At 45.2% G+C, this 23,901-nt stretch overlaps 1 protein-coding gene and 1 long non-coding RNA gene across 2 annotated transcripts in view; both read left to right on the forward strand.

The window, feature by feature from the left end:
- The window catches only part of LOC137562486 (uncharacterized), a 255,675-nt gene extending 240,012 nt beyond the window's left edge, over nucleotides 1-15,663 (forward strand). The window contains exon 4 of the long non-coding RNA XR_011030123.1: nucleotides 15,550-15,663. This is a non-coding gene — a long non-coding RNA (uncharacterized lncRNA). The remainder of the gene's footprint in view (nucleotides 1-15,549) is intronic.
- A 3,848-nt stretch (nucleotides 15,664-19,511) lies between these two features.
- LOC137561799 (uncharacterized) lies at nucleotides 19,512-22,464 on the forward strand. Its single transcript, XM_068273156.1, has 3 exons — nucleotides 19,512-19,701; nucleotides 19,908-20,067; nucleotides 21,504-22,464. The coding sequence occupies exons 1-3, from the start codon at nucleotides 19,521-19,523 to the stop codon at nucleotides 22,462-22,464; spliced, it is 1,302 nt and encodes a 433-aa protein (XP_068129257.1). The 5' UTR covers nucleotides 19,512-19,520.
- Nucleotides 22,465-23,901: the final 1,437 nt, after the last annotated feature.

The following is a 23,901-nucleotide window of genomic DNA, read 5'->3' on the forward strand; positions in this document are numbered from 1 at the left end:
AAGTGCTTGGCAGCCAGCCAATCACCATGTCTGTCACATGACATGGGTCTGAAGCTGCTTGGTGATTGGCTGGCTGCACTGCACTTGCAAACTGAAGAGGAAGTGAAGGGGGTCCTGCACCACCACTGGGAACAGGTCATGTATAACAGTCCGCTGCTGCTCTGCATTATGTACAGGACCTGCCCCCATAGCTCCCGGCCCCCTCCCCTCTGATGGAGGTCAGGGAAGGGGGCCCGGCCTTCAGGTTTCTGCAGGTGGGCCGGCCTGTTGTAGTTACGCCCCTTATCAACCCAAACATTAAAGCCACCTGTGTAATATTACGGTGGTCCCCCTTGTCTGACCCCACAAGACCTGTGCAGCTGTCCTGCAGTATACGGCATTGGCAGCAGATGCTGTAAGTGCTACAAGTTAGGTGCAGCTTCCATGGATCGGAGTTCCCAGCACATCTTTGTCCTCTCTGCACTCAGCATTCTTCTCAGTCTGAATTTCTCTGCATGTCACATGAAGTCACATAACATGCATCATACCACACTGATCAGTAGCTCCGGATGAAAGGAAATACTCACATGACCGCCAGCATAAGCGCTGCATGCAATGCTCTGTGTGTTCTGACAGCTCTCTCTCATAGGGCTATCTCAAGTGCACGGGTCTTTTTCCAACATAGTGTTATTAAAAATGATATTCCTATTTTAATCTGCAACTAGCGAAGAGTTTAGCTAAGAAAAAAACCTGACAGTAAGCTGCAACTCTTCTTCTCTGGCAGCAGCACTTTGTTTGGAGTACAACTGCTAATGAGGCCACCGGCACCCAGATTCTTTCACCTTGCTGTAGGAGTTATCCGCACATAGTAGGAGCCGTTGGTATACTTTCAGGCCTTGGTCTAATCCGCTGATAGCACCCCTATGTTTTTTGTTGAGGTCTGTAGAACATCTGAGTTTTATAGATAAAAACAAAGTAGGATGTAAATAAAGTTCCTATTTCCTGACAAAAGTAATTTGTTCTCCAGCAGCTCTTTAGTGGGATCCGACCAGACAGGAGGTCTTCACTCCCCACAGGCTGACCAGGCCACCTCCTTCCATCGCTCGATGGTCCAGTCCTGACTCAGCAGTGGACAGGTCACAGTTGGTCAGAATCTTATGCGCCTATTTTCCCTGCTTCCCATCTTCTTACATAATTGACTTTTGTCTTATTTTCTCCATTCCACTCCTACATTCAATGATTCAAGAATTGTATTCACTCGTTTCCAGATGCCAGTCAAAATAAATATTAAAAAAACTAATCTTCCCCTTCCTGCATTTAGCACTTCTCACGTGCTTGTCAATCATCTGGGACTTCATACCTAAATATTTGTTAAACTCACTAACCTTTATTATCCTCATTTTCCAAACTAAAAACTCTTCCTAATTGTGTATGTAGCTGGGGATAGGAGAGAGATCCCTGCCTTTATGAGATAAGGGATAATAACTGGGCATAAGAGTTAAGGGGACTTAATAAGCTGTACCATGGGCATGTTTCCTTTATATATACTTAGTGTAAGCTGTGCTGTAAAATTCTTTATATCTACATTATCCTTCTTAGTCCAGGTAATTAGTAAAATATTTATTTGCATAGCCCCAAGGTGACAAAGGTTGGAACTACTTAAATCAATAATAATACCCAGATAAGGTCTTAACCTTTCTTGGGCTGGGAGGAAAAGTAGGACGAGAAGGATGAGGATGAAAAGGAGGAGATAGGAAGCAAGAAATAGGGGCAAACTTAGGAATCTGACCAACTTTCCTGTGGCCCAAATTGTGATGAATTCAGGAAAAGGATGTGGAGGACAAGGAAAGGAAGAGGAGAAAGAGAAGGATAAGAGAGCGAAGGATGAGGACAAGGAAGATGGAGATGAGGAGTAGGAGGAATAGGAGGAGGAGGATAAGGAAGAAGGAGAAAGGGAGATAGAATAGTAGAATGAATAGGGCAAGAAGAGTACACGGACATGGGAGGAGAGGAGGAGTAGAAAGAAAAGCATGAGGAGAATAAGGAAGAGGAGAAAGATGATGGAGAGGATGAGGAGGTAGACGCGTGTGAGTAATAGACCAAGTTGGATGAGGAAGACAGAGAGGAGAAGGAGGTTGACAAGTAGGGGAGATAGGAAGAGAAGGATGAAGAGGAAGTCAAGGAAAAGGATGAGGACAAGAAAGATGAAGATAGGAGAGGATGAGGAAGACAGTAGGAAAGCGTGGTGGGATTTGCCTTCTTAAAACAGAAGGAAACTTGTTATAATTCAGCTTTAACGGAACATTTGTGGTTACCCACAATGCACCTCTACTGAATATGCAAATTATCTCTTTTTGCCTCTGTAAGCCAGGCTAGCGTCCACAGCTGCTGGTGGAAAGCAAGCCTTTACACAGCCACATCAACCCCACATGTAGGCAGCCTGTTTCAGAACTTTTGGTCCTCATCAGTACATGGCAGGGATTGATACGGCTGTGTGAGATAGGGCTTGGACCAGAACAACGCGTACGTACAAAAAGGGCGCCTGGACAAAAAGGGCGCGGGGTGTAAACTCTAAATAATAATTAATCATTAATAGGGTTTATAAATATAGTGTGCTATATTTCGTTTACAAATAATGTTTAACAAAATTATAAATCATTAAATAATGTTTATGAAATCGGAAATTGTGAAAACGTTAATCTTCCCTGTTTCAAAAGTTAAACTTATAATTACGTTTATAAAAAAACCAATAATATATGTTTAATTGTTATAATTGTATATTATTGTGAATAACCGTCATTTATGGTTTGTTCTTATAATAAAATCTGAAAATATTGTTTATAAAGATGATATAAAGATAACTACGTTCGTAATAAGTGTTGTAATACATTAGTAATTATTACTAAAATTTTACTAAAACTATACCTAAGCCTACTCTTACACAGAACCCTACCTGTACCTATCCCTAACCCCTAGACTCCCCTGTTGGTGCCTAAACCTAAGACCCCCCTATTGGTGCCTAAACCTAAGACCCCCCTGTTGGTGCCTAAACCTAAGACCCCCCTGTTGGTGCCTAAACCTAAGACCCCCCTGTTGGTGCCTAAACCTAAGACCCCCCCTGTTGGTGCCTAAACCTAAGACCCCCCTGTTGGTGCCTAAACCTAAGACCCCCCTGTTGGTGCCTAAACCTAAGACCCCCCCTGTTGGTGCCTAAGTAACCCTCCCTGTACCTACCCCTAACCCCTAGACCCCCCTCTTGGTGCCTAAACCTTAGACCCCCCTGTTGGTGCCTAAACCTAAGACCCCCCTTTATTATGTGGATAATAATGTTTTACTAATTGTGGATTCAAAAAATATTTTGCAATTTACGTTACGTACTGATCGCTTTATTTTGTGAATAATAATGTTTTACAAACAGTAAGGGATAAAACTTTAAATAATGTTTTAATTATTTAAATAAGATAAATATGTTTAGTATTTTCATAAACGTTATTCGGCACGGGTGGATTTTATAAACGTAAATCACCACAAGTTCAGTTATAAATCATTAAACATCGCCGGGCGCCGTTTGTAAACTTTATTTAGCTCCTGGCGCCGTTTATAAACTTTATTTAGCTCCGGCGCCCTTTTTTCCTACTCGGCGCCCATTAAACGCTATTTATTATGGGAGTGAATGGCGGCGCCCTTTTTGTCCACTAGCGGCATGCGCCCTTTTTTCCCAGCTCCCAGAACAACAGAGTAACCAAGCAGCTCAGGGTGACCCAAACCACTAGAAATGTATAGGGGGCTAAAAGAAACCGAAAAACCCTCCTATTAATAAGCAATGCTTGGTGTGTTTTGCCTTCTTAGAAGAAAACTTGCAATACGTTGCATATTCAGTAGAGGTGCATTGTGGGTAACTACAAATGTTCACTTAAAGCTGAATTATTGCAAGTTTCCTTCTGTTTTAAGAATGCAAATCAGACTAAGCATTTCTTTTTAGTAGGAGGGCTTTTCTGTCTCTTTTAGCCCCCTATACATCCCTAAGGAGTAGGAAAAGCTATATGGAAAGGTGAAGCAGGAGGTATAGGGGGAGGAAGACAAAAAGGAGGAAGAAGAAAAGGACAAGGAGGAAGGCGAAGAGGGCCAGGTAGAAAAGTAGAAAGAACAGGATGAGAAAAACAAGGAGGACACAAGAAGATAAAGGGGGAGGAGAATTATGAGGATAAGGAAGATAGAGAGGAGGAGGAAATAGATGAGTAGATGGAATAGAATGGGGAGAACGAGGAAAAGGACAAAGAAAATGAAGACAAGGAAGATGAGATGAAGGATGAAGACAAGGTGGAAGACAAAGAGGAGGATATATACCAAGTAGGATTAAAGCGGAACTGAAGAGAATTTTAAAACAAACAGTTTAACTTACCTGCGGCTTCTGCAAGCCCCCAGCAGCTATCCTGTCCCGCGCTGGTCCTCCATGATCCTCAATTCTCCGCCGCCGCTCCGTTTCGTTCCTCGACTTCGAGGGGTGAGTGCGCCTGCGCAGCCCTGCCAAGCGTATCCTTTTTACACATTCCTGTCTGCAATAGTGGTATTGCGGACTGGAATGCGAAGAAGCATATGCGTAGCCAGAGCCGCGCAGGTGCAGTGGCCCGGCGGCAAAACCGAAAGTTGCTGGCGGCGGGAGAACAGAAGATCGTGGAGGACCGGTGCAGGACAGGACGGCTGCTGAGGGCTTGCAGGAGCCCCAGGTAAGTGAAACTGTTTGTTTTACAACTATATTCAGTTCCGCTTTAATAAGATGAAAAGGACAAGAGGAAGATGAGGAGGAATAGAAGTATTAGGATAAGAGAGATGGAGAGGAGGAGGACATAGATGAGTAGGAGAAATAGGATGGGGAGAACTAGGAAGAGGACAAAAGGATTAAGACAAGGAAGGAGAGGGGGAGGAGAAGGATGAGGAGGACAGTGTGGAAGACAGAAAGTAGGAGGTAGACTAATAGGAGGAATAGGATAGAAAAAAGACAGGGAGGAGGATGAGGACAAGGGAGATGAGGAGGAATAGAAGTATGAAGATTAGGGAGATGGAGGAAAGCAGGAGGAATAGGATGAGAAGGAATAGGATGAGAAGGACAAGGGAGATGAGGAGAAAGAGAAGCATGAGGAAGATGGAGGAGAGGAAGAAGTAGATGAGTAGAAGAAATAGGATAGGGAGGAGGAGAACAAGGAAGATGAGGATGTGGAGAAGTATGAGGATAAGGAAGATGGAGAGAAGAAGGAGGTAGCTGAGTAGGAGGAATAGGATGAGGATGACAAGGAAGACAAAGAGGAGTAGTAGGTGGACAGGTGGGAATAATAGGATGAAGAGAAATATGAGGATAAGGAAGATGGATAGTAGGAGAATGAGGAAAGAGAAGGAGAAGTATGAGGACAAACAAGACGGAGAAGAGGCGGTAAATAAGAAGGATGAAGTAGAAGGTCAAGGATGAGGACAGCCCAACTCCCCACAAAAGCAGCACGGCACATGCTGGTGCTTTGCATCATAGGAAGAAGTTCATTGGGATAATTGTTTAATAAGAATGGCCAGCTTGATGCATATTTCATCAGTAATCTGTATGGTTTAGAATGGAGAAACATCTTATTAGTGTTGTTTGGAGAACTGGTTTAGGGTTTCCTGGAACAGCTGTAATGTTTGTTATTGCGGTTTCTGTTGTGACGAGTTTGCAGAGGAGGTGTTGTGTGTAGTCTGCTGGCTCCATGGATGCTGTGAGCTCGGCACTTGCCAGATATCAGCTTGATAGAGAGCGGCAGTGTCCCCAGTGCCTGTCGGTAAATCCGGGTTTGTGTACTGGCCCTCTGACCCGTCTAATCCGCAGAGAGTGGGGGGAGCTTCTGGGTTTACCTAACTACAGACAATCATTGCCAGCATTCCTCCTCATGTGTATTACTGATAAGATGGAGGAGAGATAAGAGAGCTGTATATGTAGATGAATATATAATGATGCCTCCACAGCCAATCACAGCAGCCGTGTGCTGATCCACTTCACCTGTACAGTTTTATTATGCGGCATAAACTTCAGGACATGAACGTCTTCCATCTATTTTATATACCTGAGAGGTCAAAGTACTACGACCCTGAGAAAAGTCACCCACAAGCCGATGTTTGCCGACTAAGTCATAAATATCTAATGGGTCACTTTCAGGGGCGTAGCTAGAAGTCATGCCCCCTCCCCCCATTTTTTTGTAAAGTACCTATACATCACTTAGCCTCCAGTACAGTATAGGGAATTAGATATAGCTCCCAATGTTAGGTTGCCCCCCAAGTGTATGTAGAGACATAAGTAAATACTTAAGACAAATGTGGGTGCAGGGAAAGGGAGAGGTCATAAAAGGTGCTAGTAGAGGTCACTGAGGTTGCTGGGAGAGGAATAGGTTAGTGTCAGTTAGGTTGCTTGGGGCGGTAGAGGTCAGTGAGGATGCTGGGAAAGAGAGAGGTCTGTGTAAGTGCTGCTAAAGGAAGAGGTCAGTGTGTGCGCTGGTGGAGAGAGAGATCATTTAGGGTGCTGGTAGAAGTCAGTGAGGGTCGTGGAGGAGAGAGAGATTGGTGAGGGTGCTGGGGAAGGGAGAGGTCAGTGAGGTTGCTGAGGAAGGGAGAGGTCAGTGAGGGCGCTGGGGAAGGGAGAGGTCAGTGAGGTTGCTGGGGAAGGGAAAGATCAGTGTGGGTCGTGGAGGAGAGAGAGGTCAGTGAGGGCACTGGGGAAGGGAGAGGTCAGTGTGGGTCGTGGAGGAGAGAGAGGTCGGTGAGGGTGCTGGGACAGGTCAGTGAGGGCGATGGGAGAGGGATAGGTAAGTGAGGTTGCTGGGGAAAGGAGAGGTCAGTGAGGTTGCTGGGGAAGGGAGAGGTCAGTGAGGGCACTGGGAAAGGGAGAGGTCAGTGAGGGCACTGGGGAAGGGAGAGGTCAGTGTGGGTCGTGGAGGAGAGAGAGGTCGGTGAGGGCGCTGGGGAAGGGAGAGGTCGATGAGGGTGCTGGGAGAGGGATAGGTCAGTGAGGTTGCTGGGGAAGGGAGAGGTCAGTGAGGGCACTGGGGAAGTGAGAGGTCAGTGAGGGCACTGGGGAAGGGATAGGTCAGTAAGGGCACTGGGGAAGGGAGAGATCAGTGAGGGCACTGGGGAAGGGAGAGGTCAGTGTGGGTCGTGGAGGAGAGAGAGGTCAGTGAGGGCACTGGGGAAGGGAGAGGTCAGTGTGGGTCGTGGAGGAGAGAGAGGTCAGTGAGGGCACTGGGGAAGGGAGAGGTCAGTGTGGGTCGTGGAGGAGAGAGAGGTTGGTGAGGGTGCTGGGAGAGAGAGGTCAGTGTGGGTGCAGGGGGATGGAGAGGTCAATGAGGGCACTGGGGAAGGGAGAGGTCGGTGAGGGTGCTGTGAGAGGGAGAGGTCAGTGAGGGCACTGGGGAAGGGAGAGGTCAGTGTGGGTCGTGGAGGAGAGAGAGGTTGGTGAGGGTGCAGGGGGATGGAGAGGTCAATGAGGGTGCTAGGTTAGGGAGAGGTCAATAAGGGTACTAGCTAAGAGAGGGAGAGGTTGATGAGTTTGCTGGGGAGGGAGACAGTGAGGGTACTGGGTGATAGAGAGGTCAGTGTAGGTGCAGGGGGAGGGAAAGGTCAGTGAGGGCACAGGGAAGGAAGATGTTAGTGAGGATGTTGGGAGACTGAGCTACCTCTCCACTCCAACTTGCCCTGGACACAAAACTTACCTATGGCAATGGGTGGAGCTTTGCAGTGGAAGTGGGTGGAGCATCATGTCAACAGTGGGCGTAGCTTAGCACCAGCAGTGGGCGGGGCTTGCACCGTTGCGGCAGAGCTTCCTTTCTTGAAAATTTGAGAAGTACACACAGGGACAAGAGACAGCAAAGGTTATCACAGAGGTGGCACTGGCATAATGACAACATTATTTCCTACCTCGTTGTCTGGCTCTGTGTGCACGTGGAACAGAGGGGGCAGAACGCTGGGACCTCGTGCAGCACTGCTCTGTTCCTGACCCATTTGTAGCTTTAGAAAAGGACTATTGTAACGCTCGGTGAAGCACAGAGAGGTCTGATTACCGGTGATCTGCAGTATCACGGGAAATACAGACGTATACCAGATTATATGTGATCTGCAGTATCACCGATAATCCAATATACTAGCTAACCTCTGGTCACCAGGGTAGAGTGTTGTGATTGGTGCAACAGTAATACAGAGGACAAGCCTCAGTGCAGCAAGGAGAACTGCACAGATTCCTCCCGCAGGTCTGAGCTCTCCAAGACGGGAGGAGTCAGACTGACAGTGGGAAGGAAAGTCCGAAAGTGGCACTCAGGCGGGAGTGTCACTAACAGGACGGGGAACCGCCTCCAATCGTGAGGTCGGTTCTCGAGGTCGGACAAGCCAGGCCGTATACACACGGACAGATAAAGTACAAAATCAGTAGGCAAAGGCGGAGTCAAGGTACAGGCAGGGTTCAGTAACAAGGTATCAGAGATATCGGGGTACAAAATCAGGAGGCAGAAGCAGAGTCAAGGAGCGAGCCGGGGTCGGCAACAGAGTATCAGATATAACGAGGTACAAGGTCAGAGTTCAGGAGGATAGTCAAGGCAGGCAAGAGTCATAACAAATAATCACAATCAAACTAGTACTTTAAGCTATCAACAGAATCTAACTTAGTGTAGGATTACAGCTCCAGCTGGTCCCGGCACACTAACGGATCTGACTAACGGATCTGGGTGCTCCCACGTATGTGAACGCAACGCCAGACAAAGAGCAAGTGAAGACCCGGCAGTATATATACACACCTGCCTCTCCAGCACCTCCCAAGTGCTGGACCAATGGGAAGCAGAGTTCGGGTCAGCTGACCAGCCTGGTCAGCTGACTCCCTTAGTACTGTCATAAATTTCCCCTGAGTGCGCGCGCGCGCGTCACTCTGAACACTGAGGGACTATGAGTCCCAGCAGCCCCGCTCTGCGGTGTCTCCGCAGCGGGGACCTGTGTACCAGCCGCCGCGTCCAACGCGGCGGCTTCAGTGCCTCTCGCCCGCCTCTCCACGGGGACAGCCGCCTCGCGCTGGGAGGAGGCGGCTGCCTCCCCGTGTGTGCGGCTACTGAATGCGGGAAGAGCCGCCGACCGCTGGCTCATGGCGGCGGCTCTTCCCCGCCTTCTTACAGTACCCCCCCTCCGAGGAGTGGACTCCGGACAACTCCCTCCAGGCTTCTCTGGATGCACAGTATGAAACTCCCTCACTAACTCGTCCGCATGCATGCGGTTCCCAGGTACCCATTGCCTCTCCTCAATGCCGTATCCCTTCCAATGTACGAGATACTGCACTGAATTCTGTACAGTACGTGAATCTATGATTTTCTCTACCTCATACTCGGGTTGGGCATCGACCAAAACAGGAGGAGGAGGAGTGGGACCCATCTGGACTGCGGGTTTGAGAAGTGACACGTGGAAAGATCTCACTCCCCGCATGCTGGTGGGAAGATCAACGGTATATGTGACATCGTTGATCTTCCTAGTCACTGGGAATGGACCCACGAACCTGGGACCAAGTTTGTCAGAAGGCTGCTTTAGTGACAGGTGACGGGTAGACACCCAAACCAAATCTCCTGGTTGGAATCTCCATTCCAAGGAGCGTCTCTTGTCAGCCTGACCCTTCTGACTTTGAAATGCTTTTATGAGATTATTCTTGATGGTCCACCACATGTCTTTAAATGACCTTTGCCAAGCCTCCAAGGCTGGGAACGGAGTGGACGCAACTGGCAGTGGAGAGAATTTCGGCAGTTTCCCTGTCACAATCTGAAATGGACAGAACCCTGAGGAAGAGCTCTTTAGGTTGTTGTGGGCAAATTCTGCATCAGTTTGTCTAATACAATCCTGACATGGGTTCTGTGTTCCGAGAGGTTGTTAGAGAAAATGAGAATGTCGTCCAAATAGACCAGAACGAACTTCCCTAACACCTCTCGAAAAACCTCATTGATTAGTTCCTGGAAGACGGCCGGGGCATTACATAACCCGAAGGGCATCACCCTGTACTCGTAATGCCCATCAGGGGTATTGAAGGCCGTCTTCCATTCGTCGCCCCTTCTTATACGCACCAAATTGTATGCCCCCCGTAAATCCAGTTTTGAAAATATCCTAGCCTCTGTGACCTGTGTGAACAAATCGTCTATGAGTGGCAGCGGGTAGCGATTCTTCACTGTGATTTTATTGAGGCCACGGTAATCGATGCAAGGCCGTAACCCCCCATCTTTTTTCTTAACAAAAAAGAAGCCTGCCCCAGCGGGTGACCGGGACGGCTGAATGAAGCCCTTGGCCAAGTTCTCACGGATATACTCCTGCATGGCTAGTTTTTCGGGGCCAGATAAATTATATAAATGGCCTCGAGGAGGCATACAACCTGAACGGAGGTCAATGGGACAATCAAACGGGCGATGTGGGGGCAATCTATCTGCAGCCTTGGGGCAAAAGACATCGGCATAATCCGAGTACTGTTCCGGTACGCCTTCCACCTGCACCTTGGTCTGACCTAATGTCAGCCTCCCCAAACACTGCTGAAAACAATGAGGTGACCATGCTGTCAACTGCCCTGTGGCCCAGTCAATTTGCGGAGAATGAACCTGCAACCAAGGCATGCCTAGGATAATAGTGGAGGTTGCCATATGCAAAACAAAAAATTGCAACTGTTCCCCGTGCAATACCCCAATGGTGAGCTTCACAAGCGGAGTCTGTGACAGGGGACGATTCCGTTGCAAAGGGGAATCATCTACTGCCGTGACCTGAATGGGGGGTGTCACGGGAGTGAGTGGTAGACCCAACTCCTGAGCAAACTCAAAATTCATAAAATTAGCCGCTGAGCCGGAGTCAAGAAAAGCTTCAGCGGCTAGGGACTTATCCTCCCATGTAACAGTACAAGGGAGAATTAATTTTCTTTCTTTAAGGGGTGAGGAATGTGTGCCTAGGGTGTCACCCCCCACTACTCCTAGGCAGACCCGTTTCCCGACCTGTTAGGGCAGTTTCGTACCCTATGCCCTGCCTCTGCACAGTATAGGCACAGTTGTTCCGTCATTCTCCGCCTCCGTTCCACCTGGGTCAGTTTTGATCGACCAATTTGCATTGGCTCTGGTGGAGGCAAGGCCGGAGAAGGCGAGACGGACGGAGATGCTGTTACTGAAGATGCAGCAGCCGGTACTGCGTACGACGTCACCCTGACCCGGTGACTACTCCTAGCCTGTCTCTGATGGCGTAGCCTGCGATCTACGCGAATGGCCGATGATATCGCCTCGTCAATTGTCTTGGGCTCGGGCACGGTTAACATTAGGTCGGAGACCTCCTCCGACAACCCAGACAAGAAGTAATCCATGAGGGCAAAATTACCAAATCTAGAGGTGACGGACCATCTACGGAACTCCGCCGCATAATCCTCGACCGAACCTCTGCCTTGCCGCAAAAGTTTGAGCTTCCGCTCTGAGGTCGCAGCAAGGTCAGGGTCGTCGTAGATTATGGCCATGGCTTTAAAGAACTCCTCCACCGAGGTCAGGGCAATATCGGTGGAAGGCAAATTGTAGGCCCAAGACTGGGAGTCTCCAGTCAATAAAGTTTTAATAAAAATGACCCGTTGGGCCTCAGTCCCCGAGGATCGGGGTCTTAACTCGAAATATGACAACACTCTATTCCTGAAATTCCGGAAGTCAGACTTGTGGCCGGAAAACTTATCTGGTACAGGCATACGTATGTCATCACTAGGAGGGGATCGCACTGAATCGACTGATGTCTGGAGGGTTTTCACAGAGCCTGATAAGGCATCAATTAAGGCTTTGTGCTGGCCTAGTGCTTGATGAATGCTATCCACCGAAGTGGCAAGCACAGTCAGAGGATCAGCGCGTTCCATCTGTTTTATGGTCTGGCGTTCTGTAACGCTCGGTGAAGCACAGAGAGGTCTGATTACCGGTGATCTGCAGTATCACGGGAAATACAGACGTATACCAGATTATATGTGATCTGCAGTATCACCGATAATCCAATATACTAGCTAACCTCTGGTCACCAGGGTAGAGTGTTGTGATTGGTGCAACAGTAATACAGAGGACAAGCCTCAGTGCAGCAAGGAGAACTGCACAGATTCCTCCCGCAGGTCTGAGCTCTCCAAGACGGGAGGAGTCAGACTGACAGTGGGAAGGAAAGTCCGAAAGTGGCACTCAGGCGGGAGTGTCACTAACAGGACGGGGAACCGCCTCCAATCGTGAGGTCGGTTCTCGAGGTCGGACAAGCCAGGCCGTATACACACGGACAGATAAAGTACAAAATCAGTAGGCAAAGGCGGAGTCAAGGTACAGGCAGGGTTCAGTAACGAGGTATCAGAGATATCGGGGTACAAAATCAGGAGGCAGAAGCAGAGTCAAGGAGCGAGCCGGGGTCGGCAACAGAGTATCAGATATAACGAGGTACAAGGTCAGAGTTCAGGAGGATAGTCAAGGCAGGCAAGAGTCATAACAAATAATCACAATCAAACTAGTACTTTAAGCTATCAACAGAATCTAACTTAGTGTAGGATTACAGCTCCAGCTGGTCCCGGCACACTAACGGATCTGACTAACGGATCTGGGTGCTCCCACGTATGTGAACGCAGCGCCAGACAAAGAGCAAGTGAAGACCCGGCAGTATATATACACACCTGCCTCTCCAGCACCTCCCAAGTGCTGGACCAATGGGAAGCAGAGTTCGGGTCAGCTGACCAGCCTGGTCAGCTGACTCCCTTAGTACTGTCATAAATTTCCCCTGAGTGCGCGCGCGCGCGTCACTCTGAACACTGAGGGACTATGAGTCCCAGCAGCCCCGCTCTGCGGTGTCTCCGCAGCGGGGACCTGTGTACCAGCCGCCGCGTCCAACGCGGCGGCTTCAGTGCCTCTCGCCCGCCTCTCCACGGGGACAGCCGCCTCGCGCTGGGAGGAGGCGGCTGCCTCCCCGTGTGTGCGGCTACTGAATGCGGGAAGAGCCGCCGACCGCTGGCTCATGGCGGCGGCTCTTCCCCGCCTTCTTACAACTATATTGGTTAATGCAATCTCAAAAAGGCAAAAAAAGTCTCTGAAAAAACTTTGACACATGTAGAAAAAGATCAAAATATACGGCTCTTCAATATCACAGTGGTAGATCAATAAAAACACATTGGATTGACTTATGCCAACAATTGGTTGTAGCTTAGCGGGTATGAAACTTCAAGGCAACGACACATGTTCGTTTCGGGCTTTTATATAAGATATGTGCCCTTCATCAGGCCGTGATACCCAATTCTGTGTAGCTTAACCAGAAAAAGGAAGACCAGTCAGGCAAAATGAGCCATATGCTGGGGGGGGGGGGGGCGTCTGAACTCACCAGACGCACACTACCTTCCCAACGGCTATAATCAGATGCTGCAAGGTGGGAACCCTTTTTCTACATGTGTCAATAAAGTTTTTTCAGAGACTTTTTTTGCCTTTTTGAGATTGCATTAACCAATATAGTCCTTTTCTAAAGCTACAAATGTGTTGAGGGGCAAGGTGGTTTGCCCTAAAAAAGGACTGTGTTTTGATCCTTCACAATATAAAGGATTGTACCCCAAGATTTATCTTTATTAATGCTGTTCCTGACCCAGCCAGAACTATAAAGTTATTGTCGGGAACAGAGCTCTGCAGGTCAATGTGCTGTGAGGCGCCTGGTGAAAAAAATAGTCCCTCTTTCATCTGCCTGCCTCCAGATTCAATAAGCCTCTGTGGAGAGGAGTGAGAGGTGGATAAGAGGGGGTTAGGGTGGCGATCAGGGGACCAGTGGGATATAAAAATAAAATAAAAAACAGAAAAAAGGCAGGCAGCCAAGAGCAGTGGGGCTCCCAGGTCACGGTGGCTAAGGGCCTCATAGCAGTGGCTATGGCTGCTATAGTGATTCCTACGCCACTGGTCACTTTGTCTCAGCGGAGATTCACCCAGTCCACCGTTTGCTCTTGGGTGGGTGCGTTAAACTGTCCTCCAGTCTGCCTGACCTAATAGGGGTCCTGCTTTTTAAAATATGAAACATACTTTTGAAAATATGAAATGAAATATAAAATCTAATCTGTACTGAACTCGCCTGCTCGTCTCATTTATCTCTCTTCTTGGTCTTCTGCTGCTCCTCTCTGTCAAGCTCTTCATTGGCTGCCAATTACCCAGAAGATCCAGTTCAAACTCATAACTCTAACCTACAAAGCTCTCCATAATCCCTCTCCTCGGTACATCTCCTCACTAGTAAGACAAAAAGGGGTAACCGAGAGCCCAATATAGTGTAGTAGTTAGTATGCCAATGAGCAAAGTAAACCAATAATGGATATACTCACAAGTGTGGGTTATCACTTAGGCAACCACTTCAATTGCAGGTGGGGAGAATTATAACCTGACCCCACTCAGGTATAAGAAGTCGCTCTCTGTAGATAGGAAAAAAATGGGGATGCACCCCCTCCACCAAGGGTGGACTAGACTAAATACCGATTATTTGAACAGAGGCGCCAATAGAGTAAAAACATCTAAAAACAGTTTAAAAGGGGGAAGTTGGTGGACTTACCTCCCTCTAGGAAAGACAGACTAGGATTATTTTATCATAAAAATAACATTTAATTATTGCTCCAATATGCAACGCGTTTTATGGGCACAATCCCACTTCATCAGGCAATCAAATGAAGAAAAAGGAACTAGTAGTTGTCCGTACAGCAACAGAGGAGCTCGGTTGCTGTACGGACAACTACTAGTTCCTTTTTCTCCATTTGATTGCCTGATGAAGCGGGATTGTGCCCGTGAAACGCGTTGCATACTGGAGCTATAATTAAATGTTATTTTTATGATAAAATAATCCTAGTCTGTCTTTCTTAGAGGGAGAGAAGTCCACCAACTTCCCCCTTTTAAACTGTTGTTAGATGTTTTTACTCTACATTGGCGCCTCTGTTCAAATAATCGGTATCTCCTTACTAGTTTCCAGATACCAACCCAACCGCAATCTCAGATCTGCACAAGCTTCTTTTTTCCTCCTCTAGAATCACCTCCTCACATTCACATATACAAGATTTCTCACATGCTTCAACGCTCCTCTTGAATTCCCTTCACAACACATCTGTCACTCTCCAACCTTTGATATCTTCAAACGCCCCCTTAACACTCACTTCTTCTAACAAGCGCACGCTCTACCTTAGATCATTCCCCCTTTGACCTAAGCCAAGTTGCATTCCTTACCTAAAAACACACTGCCCCCTTATTCCTTTAGATTGTAGTTTGGAATTTGCTATATATATTGCTATAATTTGCTATACATTTTGTTCAATGTGTTACTTTTGTCACTGTTATTAACAAGTCTGTATTTTGTACCAATTCTGTATTTTGTATATTGGTGTACACCATTGTCTGTATTATTATGTAGTCCATCTTTGTTTCTTACTTTGTCCCTGATCACTCCCGCTTGCCGGTTCAGATCCTGCTGCTTCATGCCACAATTGTTAATTACCACCAAACAAAGAAACACACAGCATAACTCACCGACTCCAGGTTCCCATCACTGTCTTTTCTGTCCTTTCAGCTCTCCCGTTCCGCTGCCGTGTTCTTACGTAAATGCCGGCATTTTCACAGCGATGGCACGGACCTAGAAGAACGGCAGAGCTGACAGGACAGAAAAGACAGCGAGAGGATCCCGAAGAAGGTGAGGTGTGCTGTGTGGGGCTTTTACAGGTAATTAGCAGTTTAAAAGGAGTACTTTAAAAGCTTGAAAAGAGGGAGGATCTTAGAAGCAGCTTTGTCCTGTGACCTCACAGCCTTCTATTAGACAAAGGAAATGTAACCCAGGATTGAACTTCATCCCAGTCAGTAACCGATACCCCCTTTATCTTGTCTGTGTGGCTGATATTGCGGTGAAACCCCTCCCACAGTGTGATGTCATGACCATGGTCATGACAGTTTCCTGTCTGTGTACCACGTTGTATTGTGGGAAATACCAGTTAGTAACGGTTGTAGTTAGTTAGTAACCGTTGGCAGTTAGACTGACCAACTGCCGTTTAAGGAAATGCTTTTGAAAACAAAGAAAACCTGAGAATACCCATTGAGGAGATGGACTACAGGAAGTGCAGAATTATTAGGCAAATGAGTATTTTGACCACATCATCCTCTTTATGCATGTTGTCTTACACCACGCTGTATAGGCTCAAAAGCCTACTACCTATTAAGCATATTAGGTGACGATGCATCTCTGTAATGAGAAGGGGTGTGGTCTAATGACATCAACACCCTATATCAGGTGTGCATAATTATTAGGCAACTTCCTTTCCTTTGGCAAAATGGGTCAAAAGAAGGACTTGACAGGCTCAGAAAAGTCAAAAATAGTGAGATATCGTGCAGAGGGATGCAGCACTCTTAAAATTGCAAAGCTTCTGAAGCGTGATCATCGAACAATCAAGCGTTTCATTCAAAATAGTCAACAGGGTCGCAAGAAGCGTGTGGAAAAAACAAGGCACATAATAACTGCCCATTAACTGAGAAAAGTCAAGCGTGCAGCTGCCAAGATGCCACCAGTTTGGCCATATTTCAGAGCTGCAACATCACTGGAGTGCCCAAAAGCACAAGGTGTGCAATACTCAGAGACATGACCAAGGTAAGAAAGGCTGAAAGACAACCACCACTGAACAAGACACACAAGCTGAAACATCTGGGCCAAGAAATATCTCAAGACTGATTTTTCTAAGGTTTTATGGACTGATGAAATGAGAGTGAGTCTTGATGGGCCAGATGGATTGGCCCATGGCTGGATTGGTAAAGGGCAGAGAGCTCCAGTCCGACTCAGACGCCAGCAAGGTGGAGGTGGAGTACTGGTTTGGGCTGGTATCATCAAATATGAGCTTGTGGGGCCTTTTCGGGTTGAGGATGGAGTCAAGCTCAACTCCCAGTCCTACTGCCAGTTTCTGGAAGACACCTTCTTCAAGCAGTGGTACAGGAAGAAGTCTGCATCCTTCAAGAAAAACATGATTTTCATGCAGGACAATGCTCCATCACACGCGTCCAAGTACTCCACAGCGTGGCTGGCAAGAAAGGGTATAAAAGAAAAAAACTAATGACATGGCCTCCTTGTTCACCTGATCTGAACCCCATTGAGAACCTGTGGTCCATCATAAAATGTGAGATTTACAAGGAGGGAAAACAGTACACTTCTCTGAACAGTGTTTGGGAGGCTGTGGTTGCTGCTGCACGCAATGTTGATGGTGAACAGATCAAAACACTGACAGAATCCATGGATGGCAGGCTTTTGAGTGTCCTTGCAAAGAAAGGTGCCTATATTGGTCACTGATTTGTTTTTGTTTTGTTTTTGAATGTCAGAAATGTATATTTGTGAATCTTGAGATGTTATATTGGTTTCACTGGTAAAAATAAATAATTGAAATGGGTATATATTTGTTTTTTGTTAAGTTGCCTAATAATTATGCACAGTAATAGTCACCTGCACACACAGATATCCCCCTAAAATAGCTCAAACTAAAAACAAACTAAAAACTACTTTCAAAAATATTCAGCTTTGATATTAATGAGTTTTTTGGGTTCATTGAGAACATTGTTGTTGTTCAATAATAAAATTATTCCTCAAAAATACCACTTGCCTAATAATTCTGCACTCCTTGTAGTCCCAAACCTGGCAGTCAAATTTTAACTGCTTACTGTTTACTTTCTTCGCCGTAGTGGTCTTTAACTACTTAAAGGGAAAGAAAATTAGATCAGGTTTTATCTGGAACAGCGAGTCCAGCTTTTCATGTAAGTAAGCTGAGATGAAGTTTTACCATTAATCCCTGTAATGTACAGATCTGGCAGGTAGGGATGCTGCAAGTTATTGAAGTGCACATTGCATATGACTGCCTGCCATTCACAGCTGCTCATCCAAAGACATCCTATCTGACATTACAGCAAGGAAATCAGCATTCTGCCTGTTTATCTGTGTCCCTAGAGCGCCACCCTGTGCCCAGAGACAGACACTGCCACCTGTCCTGTGGGATGGAAACTGCAGAGCTAGATAATGGGTGCAAATTTTCTATGTACTGATTTGTTTCTCTATAGTTTCTTGGTTAGTTTCTGAACCTAGACTGTGCATTTCCCTCCTACGGAGGGCACAGATATATTAATCCCCTGCAAATGTATCCATTTATCATTCACACAATGTGCTTCCTTTTCCTGATGCATGCACACATACACAAAACATTTATATTGCGCTTTTCTCCTGTCTGACTCAAAGTGCCAGAGCTGCAGCCACTAGGGCGCGTATAGGCAGTAGCAGTGTTAGGGAGACTTGCCCAAAGTCTCCTACTGAATAGGTGCTGGTTTACTGAACAGGTAGAGCCGAGATTTGAACCCAGGTCTCCTGTGTCAGAGGCAGAGCGCGCGCGCGCACACACACCACACACACTAATTGGGATAAAGTTAAATTCTTGGTCGGAGTTTCTCTTTAATCAGTTCTCAGTTAAAACTGAAAGAAAACCAATTTTCAAAGAAATGCCCATGTTTTCCTATGGCACAGTTCCCACTATACGCGTTTTAACTGAAAGCTTTTTCACAATGCCATGGAAAAAACGCATAGCAACTTGTACTAATGCATTCTAACGCACTCTAACGCATACCAATACATTAAAGCGGGATTGTCACCATAAAAACCAAATTTCAACAGCAACTGGTCTGAGTGTATTAAGTGATAAAGATGCTAATCCTGCATTCAAAACTTTTTCTGCCGTTATCGTTTGTAGTTATCACATACTTTTGGAGCACTGGCCCTTTAGTAGTCAGTGCCAAAGAGTTGAATGCTTGGGGTTCTTTTTATCTATAATATATTCCTCCTCTTCCATTTATTTCCCTGCCTAGCTGCCTATCTGAAACACGATCCTCTGCTCACTTGTGTTTACAAGCAAGACTGAGGAGGCTCAGCGATTATAGGAGAAAAGAAAAAAAAAGTTAAGAGCAAAAATGACATCAGGATTTAGCTTAAAACTGTGGGCAAAAGACATGATTCCCACCAGGAACAGAATTCTCTCCATTTACGATATAAAATTCACTGAAATCAAAACGTGGACAGTATAATACATGTGTTATGTAAGTAGATCAAGTATTTATCTACTTATATATGTGTTTTTTCCCTGGCATAGTATGGCTAATCCTACTGCTTTAAGGCCTCTTTCACACGAACGTTTATTGCAGGCGTCTGTAAGCGTTCTGAACGCCTATCTGCCTCCCTAATAATAGGAGCGAATGGGGGTGTTAATTTTTCCTGAACAGTAAGCGTTTGTATGCGGTAGATGAGGTGTGCGGTGATCGTGCGTTTGTAAACCGCCGCATGTCGCGTCTGGGAGCAGCTACTGCGTACAAACGCTTGGCTGGAGGGGATGCAATCGCCTATGAACGCTTGGCAATGCTACGCTATCGTTTGTCAAGCGTTTGGGGAGTGTCTTGGAGGACTGGAAGTGGCCCATAATGCCTTGAGGTGTTACAGGAAGTGCGCAGTTGGAGTTTGTTGGGACACTGCACAACATGGCTGAGGAGATTGATCCTGTTGCTCTCATTGACCAGGTGGAGCGGCGGCCAGAACTTTGGGATGTCGCATTAGATGATTACCATAATGTTTACAAGAAGAACCGAGCATGGGAAAGTGTGGCGACGTTCTTTTATGAGAAGTATGAAACATTTGATACGCGGAGGAAAGCACGCATATGTAAGTGTTTTTTTACTGTCATATCTCTGGCTGTACTTGGTGTGTGTGTGTGTGTATGTATGTATGTGTGTGTGTGTAGTGTGTGCGTGTGTGTGTGGTGACGGTGTGTGTGTGTGTGTGTGTGTGTGTAGGGGGGGGGGGTCTTGTTTCCTTTTGTGTAATTTTGACTTTTTTGTTTGGTTTTGTGTTTTTTCCTGTTCATGTAGTGAAAATGTTAAAAGTCAAATGGAAAAGTCTGCGCGATCGTTTCAAGAAAGATCATGATAAAAGCAAAGAGGAGAGAAGTGGCCAAGGTTTGAAGAAATATCGATTCCACCCTATGTACCAGTCACTCATGTTTCTTGTTCCATCGCTAGAGAAAAGAGTGTAAGTATCTAAAACTCCTGTGGTGATATTATGTCCAGTATAATGTTGTGAGCGCATGTCATTTTCATTAGCAAAACATAATGTTTTATTTTATTTTTTGTGGTTCTGTTATGATTGTATGGATTCTTCCACAGTGGCTAACATGTGCATGGTTATGATCCTACTCAATCATTTTGTAATATTTATATGCCATCAATGTCATTAACGATTGGAATTCCCACTTTAAATTTTTCATTAATATTTTTCCATTCTTCATTCTCATTCTCATTCTTCATTCTCATTCTTCATGCTCATTCTCATTCTCATTCTTCATTCTTCATTCTTCATTCTCATTCTCATTCTCATTCTCATTCTTCATTCTTCATTCTTCATTCTCATTCTTCATTCTCATTCTCATTCTTCATTCTCATTCTCATTCTTCATTCTCATTCTTCATGCTCATTCTCATTCTTCATGCTCATTCTCATTCTCATTCTTCATTCTTCATTCTTCATTCTCATTCTTCATTCTCATTCTCATTCTTCATTCTCATTCTTCATTCTCATTCTTCATGCTCATTCTCATGCTCATTCTTCATTCTTCATTCTTCATTCTCATTCTTCATTCTCATTCTCATTCTTCATTCTCATTCTCATTCTTCATTCTCATTCTTCATTCTTCATTCTTCATTCTCATTCTTCATTCTCATTCTCATTCTTCATTCTTCATTCTCATTCTTCATTCTCATTCTCATTCTTCATTCTCATTCTTCATTCTCATTCTTCATTCTTCATTCTCATTCTTCATTCTCATTCTCATTCTTCATTCTCATTCTCATTCTTCATTCTCATTCTTCATGCTCATTCTCATTCTCATTCTTCATTCTCATTCTTCATTCTCATTCTTCATTCTCATTCTTCATTCTCATTCTTCATTCTCATTCTTCATTCTCATTCTTCATTCTCATTCTTCATTCTCATTCTTCATTCTTCATTCTCATTCTCATTCTTCATTCTCATTCTCATTCTTCATTCTCATTCTTCATGCTCATTCTTCATGCTCATTCTCATTCTCATTCTTCATTCTCATTCTTCATTCTTCATTCTCATTCTTCATTCTCATTCTCATTCTTCATTCTCATTCTTCATGCTCATTCTCATTCTCATTCTTCATTCTCATTCTTCATTCTTCATTCTCATTCTTCATTCTCATTCTTCATTCTTCATTCTTCATTCTCATTCTTCATTCTCATTCTTCATTCTCATTCTCATTCTTCATTCTCATTCTTCATGCTCATTCTCATTCTCATTCTTCATTCTCATTCTCATTCTTCATGCTCATTCACATTCTTCATTATTCTCCCTGATTCCTCTTCCACAGACCGCATTAGGGTGTATCCCTGGTAGCCAGATATCTGAGATTCTAGATAAATATTTTGATCTTATCCTTTATTGTAGTACTTCTGGCAATGTAGAAGATGATGATGATGACGAAGAACCACACCTTGCTTCAGCCAATGACTCAACAGAGTGTGCAGGTGACACAAACACACACAGGGCAGACAGTGATGTTGAATTGGTGATCAATGGGAAACAGTCGTCCTCTGGGGCCCACACATCAAAGCCAATTGGTAAAGTTGGTCGCCCACGACGTCGTAAATTGGTTGAGGAAGATACTGAAATTCTGGATGCCCTTAGTACTATGCGTTCAGACCTAATAGAGACTAATAATGATGCAGATAAAGATGATCCAATTTTGGATTTTCTAAAATCCCTTGCTCCTGACATCAAACTTGTGCCAGCTGAGAAAATGACAAAATTGAAAGTTGAGATAATGAATGTGATTTTGTCTGCTCAAAAAGATACACACAGTGACCAGGGTGCTTGTGATGGTTTTTTTGACACACCATTGAGTATTGTGGCAACTCACGCAAAACCCTTCAATAGTGCCTCATTACCAATGCATGCATCATCCAATTCACAAGCTCGCAACAATAATGATAAAGGCCCCAGCCACATGCCCTTTACTACTCTCAGTTCTACTTCTACTCACTCATCTTCTACATTGTCACATTCTTTGGGTAAACACCAGTACTTGCCTCAACAAACTCCAACTTTGCTGCCACAATACTCATTGCCATATAATCATTCCAACAAGCAGACATACAACAGCACAACAAACAACACCACCTCCTTGCAAAATATGCCTTCCTTTTCAATGCCATCTTTGTCCTCAACCTCCACATCGTATAGGTTTGTCAAAAGCACACAGAACACATCATATGTTGCGGATCTAGAGGATGTCCATGGCCACTCCCAGCCCCTATTTGATGATGTGGCACACACTAGTCACAGCACTTCGGAGGCAGTGGGATCTAGCTTGCAGACTTTGTCTGCTGCCTCTTCCGCTTTTCAGTAAAATGTGAACAATGTTCATGCTATACTTGTGATGATGGTAACATCACAATGTTCCTATGTTTATGGTTAGAATCTAATTATGAAGGTTATGGTTTTGTTTTGTTGTCTGTTATGGCAGATGTTTGTAGTTGAATGCTTTCGCCTTCCGAACTTGAAGGACAACAAAAGAGGGAGGGATATGGTGTCAGACATATACATTTTATGTCAAATAATACCAGCTGACTGTGTCTACTGGTTATCCTCAGCCTCAAAGACTGCCAGGCCTCGTTTTGTGTTTTTTTTTTGGTAAATGTTCTTTATGTTTGAAGGATGACATTACTTATGTTTTTCAAAAAAATAATGTCCTGTAATCCAAGTGCTATACTGTAAAATGCACAATATATGTCTGGCAACATATTGGACAGATTTCTCTTGTCTTTCCCTCTTGGGTACCATGTGTTTGTAGGTTACCAACACAACTCTCTCTCTCTCTCTCTCTCTCTCTCTCTCTCGAGAGAGAGAGAGAGAGAGAGAGAGAGAGAGAGAGAGAGACAGAGAGAGAGAGAGAGATGTATGGAGAGAGAGAGAGAGAGAGAGAGAGAGAGAGAGAGAGAGAGAGACACAGAGAGAGAGAGAGAGAGAGATGTATGGAGAGAGAGAGAGACAGAGAGAGACAGAGAGAGAGAGAGAGATGTATGGAGAGAGAGAGAGAGAGAGAGAGAGTGAGAAGGTGTTTTTCATAGCCGTATTAGAAGGCCACATTATATGAGATTTGTTTTTTTGGAAGCAGCTTCCATAAAGCTAACAATGTTTATAGGTCGGAGTACTCCAGCACAAACTTACATATTTGATATGATAAATATGTACATTGTGATGGAATATTCTCACGCAACGTTACGGCATTACAGTAAACATTCCAAGCCCTTCGACATGGTGCAAATGCTGACATGCAATTATACATTAGCATGTTCTAAGGATGTGGCGCAATCAAGGATGTCACTACATACAACATCCTTCCTCATCCTGCCATATGTATCCACGAGGCTACATGTACTGTACATGACTTGTGCACAAACACCTAACCAAAGACATTATGAGGTCAATAATGTTGTTGTTATTACTTGACTTCAAGGGCCACTATAAAAAACAAACACAACAAATAGAATACATGTAAACACATACAGCTAAGAAGTGTACATGTTTCGGACTGGCATTTTAAAATAATGGCAGTTATTGAAGCTTACTGTCATTTTCAGTAGGATGTCTAAATATGAGATTCTTGAGGTTTTCCACTACTTCATATCTGCATAAGGCTTTAATAACAAGGATTGGGGTATTTGTAAACACAGCGTCCATGACAAGGATATAGATAAAGTTACAGGCGCATCACCGACCTGTTTAGAAAAATTTATCATCGTTGCCCAGAGCAACTGGCAAGTAGTATGTGCTTTAACATAAC

This window comes from Hyperolius riggenbachi, chromosome 3 (genome assembly GCF_040937935.1).
Source record: "Hyperolius riggenbachi isolate aHypRig1 chromosome 3, aHypRig1.pri, whole genome shotgun sequence".
In the NCBI taxonomy this organism is placed as follows: Eukaryota; Metazoa; Chordata; class Amphibia; order Anura; family Hyperoliidae; genus Hyperolius; species Hyperolius riggenbachi.